Raw genomic sequence first — 7,801 nt, forward strand, 5'->3', positions numbered from 1 at the left:
CACAAGATGGGTAAGGCAATGATCCTGAGAAACATCAGCAGGTTTTTGAAACTAGCAGTTAATTGGTAGGATTCTCACCTTGACTAACTATACATACTGATACCTGTGAACCAAACAACTGCATTGAAGATAGCAATGTGTAATAGAAGGGTCACGCTTGAAATGCCTATCATTCTGGTCTTCTAAATACGTATCTTGTCATGACATACCAATTATTACCAAAATATCTCACAAGTAGTTTTTTTTTTTTTTTAATGGGTAATAAATGAAAAAAAGACACAAGAAAAAAAAGTCACAGGACTGTCCTGCTAAAATGCTGTATATGGTTAGATTTCTAAGTTTCTGTGTAAAAATACATAATTGTTTATTCATATTCTTTAAATATTTTCATTTTTCAAATTTTTTTTCCATATTCTGTAGGGACTTAATGTTCAACATATCAATACTTGATGGAAAATACCTGTTTCATGTTATGCCTAAGATGTTTGATATTCAGACAGATAGTGAAGTTAAACCCAACTGAATATGTTGTAGGGTAATAATTGGCTTCTCTTCTGGTGGGTTAACAACCTAAGTTTGCAGTCCAAAAATTAGAGAAATAGAAGGGCTGCAAGGACAGCCAACATTTTGACCATAACCTTTCAAGGTCAGTGAAGACTCAGAACATAGAACCTATACTATAACATCATGTAACTCAGTTGTGTCCCAAATTTTCTGATCAAGGAGATTATGGGGCCACAGAGCAACACGTTCGATGACACAGAGTGTGCCTAAGGAGAGTCACCTGGAGAGAAAACATTCTCTCCGGCTTTGACAGAGAGCAAATGGGTCAAGCAATGGCCGTGACTCATCCACACGGCTGACACTGACAAAGCATCTGCAACCTGCAGAACAGGGTTACAGAATAAATCCTGAGGGTACTTGACTGACCTTATCCGATACAAAAGTTACATTTCTTGTTATATAGGTCTTGCTTTATCTTGTTCTTAACCATCTAGCAGAAAAGTATAAAAACAAGGTATGTAAAGTAAAGCCATATTAATATGCTGAGCTGTGAAAAGCTCAAGTCAACAACTTCTGTGGATAACCCGCTACTATTATAGACTGCTGGACTGTGTTGGGCTGTTTTGCTGAAATCACATACCTATAGTATTTAGATGCCAATGGGATACCCATTTCTGACAGGACTAAACAAAAAAGGCGATACAAAGGAAGGACCATTTTGTATCTGTATATGTAGAATAGTTAGGATAGATATACAGCGACGTTTGCTTAATTCAATAAGAAAGATTTGTACTAATAGTGTTTGGACAGGATATCCTGTCTGCATCTTGTACTATGGATAACCACTAGGAAGATAAGAATGTACAATGTATTAATTATTGAAATTATCCTATTAATAAGTTTTGATACTGTCTTATTGCTGTTTCTCTATAAAATAAAAGAAAAATAGGAAAAAAATCAAGCTAGATGATCAACATTGAGAGAAATGGAAAAAAAAAAAAAAAAGAATACTTACAGGCCTGGGGTGTTGCTCAAAGGTTTACTTTCTGAGCATGTGAGGAACACTGAGTTTGATCCCCAATACCACCAAAACAAATTCTTAATGCAAAACTCTAGCCTCTGAGCAAACTTTAAGTTTACAGTACAGAACATAGTCCATTCCTTATGTGTGGTCTTCCTTTCCCTGATCTCAGTTACTCAAGGTCAATTATAGTCCAAAACTATAAAATGAGAAATTCCAATAAAAAATTCTTCAGAATTTAAATAAATAAATAAATAAATAAATAAAATAAAGACCCAATCCAAAATTAGGCATCTGAGATGAATACAAACTTCTCAGATGAAGAAATTTAAATGGCAAATAAATATATTTAAAAAGTGTTCAATGTCACTGGTTATTAGTGAGATGCAAATTAAAACAATCCTGAGATTCCTTCTCATCCCAGAAAAAATGGGGATCATCTAGAAATCAACCAATAACAAATGCTAAATGGCTGTGAAGAGAAAGCAACCTTTCTCTACTGTTGGTGGGAGTGCAGAATGCTGCAACCACTGTGGAAATCGGTATGGAGATTCCTCAAAAAACTAGGATTAAAGGTCCCATTCAACCCAGCTATTACCCTTCTGTGTATCTTCTCAAAGAAATTAAAAACATCATACCATAGAGACACATACAAACTCTTGTTTATATGTGCACCACAGTTTTATTAGCTAAATCTTGGAAACAGTCCAACTGCCCATCAACTCAGAAATGGATAAAGATGATTTTTTTTTATGTAATGCAGTATTAATCTGTCTTATAAAGGACAAATCTGAGGTATCTCTAGGTAAATAGATGCAACTTGAGACCATACACTTAAGTGAAATTAATTGGACTCACATATGTAAATATTGCATCATCTCCCTCATGTGAGAAACTGAAAGAGTACATGAAGGCCAAAATGTACAACAGATACTGTGAAATGGGAAGAAATTATTCAAAAGGAAAGAGGAACTACAGTGGGGGTAGGGGGAAGGAAGAAATGGAAAAGAAAATGTTTTAAAGGATAAAATTGGGAACAGTGGTGCATGCCTGTAATCTCAGCACTCACAAAGCTGAGGCAGGAGGACTGTTTCAAGTTCAAGGCCAGCCTGGGCTATGAAGTGAGTTTAAGGCTAGCCTGAACTCACAAAAACAAAAAAGGGGTAAGTTTTATAAATAGGGAGGGGAAGACAGGTTAAAGGGAGAAGAGGGGATTGGTAAAAAAAAACGACCAATCAAAACACATCATGTATGGGTACATATTCCCTATGATGAGTATGATCATGATGTGTATCTAAAATGTACTAAAAGGGCCGGCAAAATAGCTCAGCAGATTAAAGTGCCTGCTTAGGGAGATGTAGCATCTGGGGCTTGATCCCCGGCGTGCTGTGCCAGCCCCGCCCCTGGGGCATACTGAGAAGGCTGCTGAGACTGGGCATGGTGTCGCGGGCGCACGCGCCTATAACCCCAGCACTTGGGAGGCTGAACACAGGAGGATCACTACAAGTCCAATCTACATAGTGAGACCCTGTAGACCCTCTCCTAAAATACAAAAATAAATAAATAAATAAAAATAAAATGTACCAATAAACTTAATTTTAAAAGTTAAAAGAATCATACTACCACCATATATGCACAGCCATGTTTTTAACAGCACAGTTCATAACAGCTAAGTTTAAAAAAGTCAAAATGCCCATCAACCAATGAACAGATAAAGGTGCGATTTTTTTAATACAATGCAGTACTACTCTAATGTAAGGATGGATAAGCTTCAGATGCTTCTAGCTAAATGGATGTACCCTGAGTTCATATCCTTGAGTGAAATGAATTGGACACACATGTTTAAACACTGCATTGTTTCTCTTTAAGAAACTGAAAGTGTAATAACCCAAAATGTTCTGAAGGACATTCTAGATGTGTAATACATACTGGAAAAGGGCAAGAAAATGTTGAAAAGAGAAAAGGAGCAAAGGGAGGCAGGAGGAAAGAAGGGACAACAAAAAAGAATAGAAGAAAAATGCAAACAAAGCTTTTATAAATAAGGAAGGGAAGAGGGGTTGAAGGAAGAGGAGAATGGGAAAAGGAGCAGCAAGATACATCATACAGGGGCCAAGGGGATGGCTCAGTAGCATAAGTGCTTCCCCAGCAAGCGCAAGGGCCTGAGTTCAACCCCCGGTGCCGCAAAAGAAAAAAAAGATACATCATACACAGGTATAATTCCCTATGATGAATGTTATCGTTATATATGCATAAAATATACTGATCAAATAAAATTTTTAAAAAGCACTGGGCTGGGGCTGTATCTCTGAAGCGGACCACTTGTTTCGCATGTGTGAGGCTCTAAGCTTTAGCCTCAGCACCAACACGAAAAAGAAAAGACTTCAAAAAAAAAGAAAAAACACTTTCTAGATGAAGTCAAAAATAGCCTAATAGGATTTCCAAAATTTGAGAAGCTGGTATCTGCATGGCATTCATGAACTTTCAATGTCCATGACTGAAAATTGCAGTTCATTATTTACATACCTTAACATTTTATTTCTTTTACAAAATACTACCAAAACTAAAAAAAAAAAAAAAAAAAAAAAAAATGTACTGAAGAAATCTAAATTACGTTGCCATCATTACTCTTAGGGCAATGATTAAAATACATGCACATATCTACCTATCTCTTTCTCTGTCTGCAGTTATTTATCTATGGACCACCTTCTTCAACTTTTCTTCCAAACAGAAATGGATAACATATAAAGGGAACAGAAATTAAGGTAAAAGACAAGACAACTTATAATAAATTAGAACAGACTAAAGCATGATATACAGCATTAAAATATCCCAAACCTATAAAAATGTTTTGGAATTAAAAAGTACTGATTTAAATTTACTTTTAGGGTTTCGTAGTTTAGCAGAACGTGCCATGGCAAGATCAAAGTGAGCCTGGTCTGCATTCTCACATAAGTGGATGATTCGGCACAGGCAGTCAGCAGCAAACACTCGAGTGGCCCAGCGAGGTGCTACAAAAGGCTTTGACTTATCTTCCTCGCCTAGAGTGGTAAACATGGTATCGTCATCCATTTCATCTTTTTTCTCAGATTCTTCATCTTTTCCACTACTTAAGGGTGTTGCAGTACTCATATCTGTAATAAAAAATCAGGAAAATCATAGGATCTCACAGTAAAATTATGCTTTAGAAATAGCATTAATTTTCATTCTGTGGAAAACAGAACTGGAAAGGTTTTTTATTTATTTATTATGTATTTAGTACAGGATCTACAGGGTCTCACTACACAGACTGGACTCGTAGTGATTCTCCTGTTTTTCATCCTCCTGTGCCACCAAACCCAGTCTCAATACCCCGCTCAGGGCACCCGGGGGCAGGGCCAGCATGGCACGGCATGCTGGGGATTGAACCCCTCACCCCTGCATCTGCCTAAGCAGGAGCTTTAATCTGCTGAGCTATCTGGCTGGTCCAGTGGAAAAGTTTCTTTAAACACTCAAAAATCAAGGAAAGGATAACATAAATTACTTCCATATAAATTATGCTTACCTAGTACAACAGTTTAACATATTGTATGGTACTGCAGGATAGCCTAGAATTTTATATATATATATATATATATATTTCTTCTTTCTCCTCTTTATTTAATTTTATTTATTTACTGGATATAGGGTCTGACCATGCAGTTCAGACTCAGTGAGCTTCCTGTCTCAGCCTCCCTAGCACTGGATTACAAAAGTGCACCACCACACCTGATTTTACAGCCGGCAAGGCCTGTGGTACTAAGGATGAAACTCAAGTCCTTGTACTTGTTAGGCAGGCATTTAGACTGCTGAGCTATTCTCACAGCCAGTCTAGGATTTTTAGACATGAAAATTTAAACTTTCAAAACATTTTGAAATAAATTTTCCAAAATATGTAGTAAGTTTATTAGTTTATTATATAATTTAACCTTAGTATTTTTACAGGGGTTTATTGTATAAAGATGAAAAATTATCAATACTTTTAAATGTAAAAATCAAATTTATATAAATGTGTATTTCTATATCTATATATTTACATCTATGTATCAAAAGTAAATAGTTGCCAGGTATGATGGCGTACAACTATAATTCCAGCACTTGAGAGGCTAAATGAGTTGGAAGCCAGCCTGGGCTACATAAGTGGGTTCAAGGCCAGCCTGCACTACACAATAAATCCCCTGTCTCAAACAAATGAACAAAAGTAAAAGTTTTTTTATTATTTTAAGAACATAAATACATACCACTAGATGCTGCCAGGACATCCTTACAAAGCATTAGCCAATGGGAAAGTTTTTCCACTGCCAGTGATGAAAGCATATGGCCCAACGTGTCATGAATATCAGAACACAATTTCCGATCTGTCTCACGATCTAACATTCCAAAAAGAAGTCCCTCCAAACCAGTTTCTGTTATGTTAACACCTTGATGCCGGCAATGAATATCGCTTCGACAACTAACTCCTGGTGCAAAAGGATTGACATCTGAAAAGTTTTACAATGAATTTCAATGAGATTTTGTTGTATATTACAGATAACAAGTAAAAGATGAGGCTTACAAATAAATTCTCGATGGGAACAAAGTAAGCTACCTATACATGTAATTAACTACGATCAGCAGGAAGTGATGACACATGCCTATAATTCCAGCACTCAGGAGGCGGAAGCAGGAGGACTTCTGGGAGCTCAAGGCTAGCCTAAGCTACAATGTGAGTTCAAGGCCAGCCTGAACTACACAGTGAAACCCTTTCTCAAAGACAGGCAGACAGACATAGAAATAAAAAAATAAAACCTATGATCTCTAGGTTATATACCTTTAGGATTAGAATTTGATCTGACAGTAAGAGTCAAATCCCAATTTTAAAAATGATTATACTGAGATGTTCAAAATATGAGACTATTTAAGCCATAGTTTTGACCAATGAAAGAACTTACGGCCACCACTGCTCTCTTTGTCCCCTGCATTTTTTGCCAGGCTCATGGCATATTCACACACTTCAGCTGCTTCTCGCTGTGCAAGTTGTCGAAGACAAGCCACAGCAGCTCGTCGAAGTAACAAATGGGAACTACATAAATGAACCTACAAAGCATAAAAATTCCGGGCAATTTTTAATTAGTAATTCTATAATCTTGCTTGCCTAATAAATATGAGTGCTTTACTCAGGCTCCTTTTACCTTGGTTGTTTAAAATATAGTTAATAATGGAATTTTAGCAAAATAATACCAATAAGATTAAAAAGTTATAGGCAAAATAGCTGTGCCAAAATTTATGCACTAAGACTCTCACCATACATTTAGATGAAAATATAGAATGCTCTTTTGCCCATTTTATTTTAACGAGGTCCTACTGAAGTCTGTCATCTGAACTTCTTAAGTTCATGGAAACACATATAGTGAATGAAGAATTAAGCAGCAGAGCATGTGGTAAGAAGCTAAAGCAAAAGGGAGTGTGTGTGTATTAAAATGAAAAAACAAAAAGTAACAAACATAAACGTCTAAAAAGCATTGAAAAATGGGATCTTAACACAATTATTTTTCATCTGAAATATCCCTCAAAGGATCAATATAGTATATTCTAAAAAGCAAAGTAAAACTTAAAAACAGCATAGCAAAGCAATTAAGAACTCAAGCTCAGCCAGGCATGGTGGCACACGCTTGTAAACCCAGCACTTGAGGGCTGAGGCAGAAGGATCATTATTACTATAAATTTGGTTTTTTTTTGTTTTTGTTTGGCAGAACCGGGGATTGAACTCAGGTCCTTGCATTTGCCAGACAAGCACTTACTCTACTGAGCCATCTCCCCGGCTCCCATAAATGTGACTCATCAAGAAAACATTAAATTACTTGCCATGTTTCTATTTTTTTTTTCAGCTAAAGTCATTTCTTTTTTTTCCCCATAATTGTATTGAGAAACAAATAGCAATGAGACAGTTTCAAGACAAATTGGTAGGTCAGTTTCAATAATTAACACATTGCATACTCTCTTCCTAGTGGTTATTTGCTGTACAAGATGCAGACATTATATCCTATTTACAAACCATGTTTTGCTTTTTAAACAATGTAGTAATATATTTTAGAAAGAATCCCTGCCACAATGATAGAAGTAGAGGAAAACAACACCCCCTCACAATGCTAATGTATTTTTTACCCCATTAAGATAGTACTTGTAGGGCTGGAGAGATGGCTCAGTGGTCTAAGGCACCTACTTAGAACAAGCTTGGCAAAGCATCAGGGACCGCGGTTCAATCCCCCAGCACCACATGCC

General features: G+C 36.5%; 1 protein-coding gene across 1 annotated transcript in view; it reads right to left on the bottom strand.

Moving 5' to 3' along the window:
- Heatr5b (HEAT repeat containing 5B) overlaps nt 1-7,801 on the bottom strand; it is a 114,541-nt gene that overhangs the window by 36,490 nt on the left and 70,250 nt on the right. The window contains exons 22-24 of the mRNA XM_004627718.2: nt 6,472-6,616; nt 5,782-6,021; nt 4,391-4,656 (exon numbers count right to left, since the gene is read on the bottom strand). Coding sequence (XP_004627775.1) covers nt 4,391-4,656; nt 5,782-6,021; nt 6,472-6,616 — 651 coding nt within the window. The remainder of the gene's footprint in view (nt 1-4,390; nt 4,657-5,781; nt 6,022-6,471; nt 6,617-7,801) is intronic.

The sequence above is a fragment of the Octodon degus genome, unplaced genomic scaffold (assembly GCF_000260255.1).
Source record: "Octodon degus isolate 3935 unplaced genomic scaffold, OctDeg1.0 scaffold00020, whole genome shotgun sequence".
In the NCBI taxonomy this organism is placed as follows: domain Eukaryota; kingdom Metazoa; phylum Chordata; class Mammalia; order Rodentia; family Octodontidae; genus Octodon; species Octodon degus.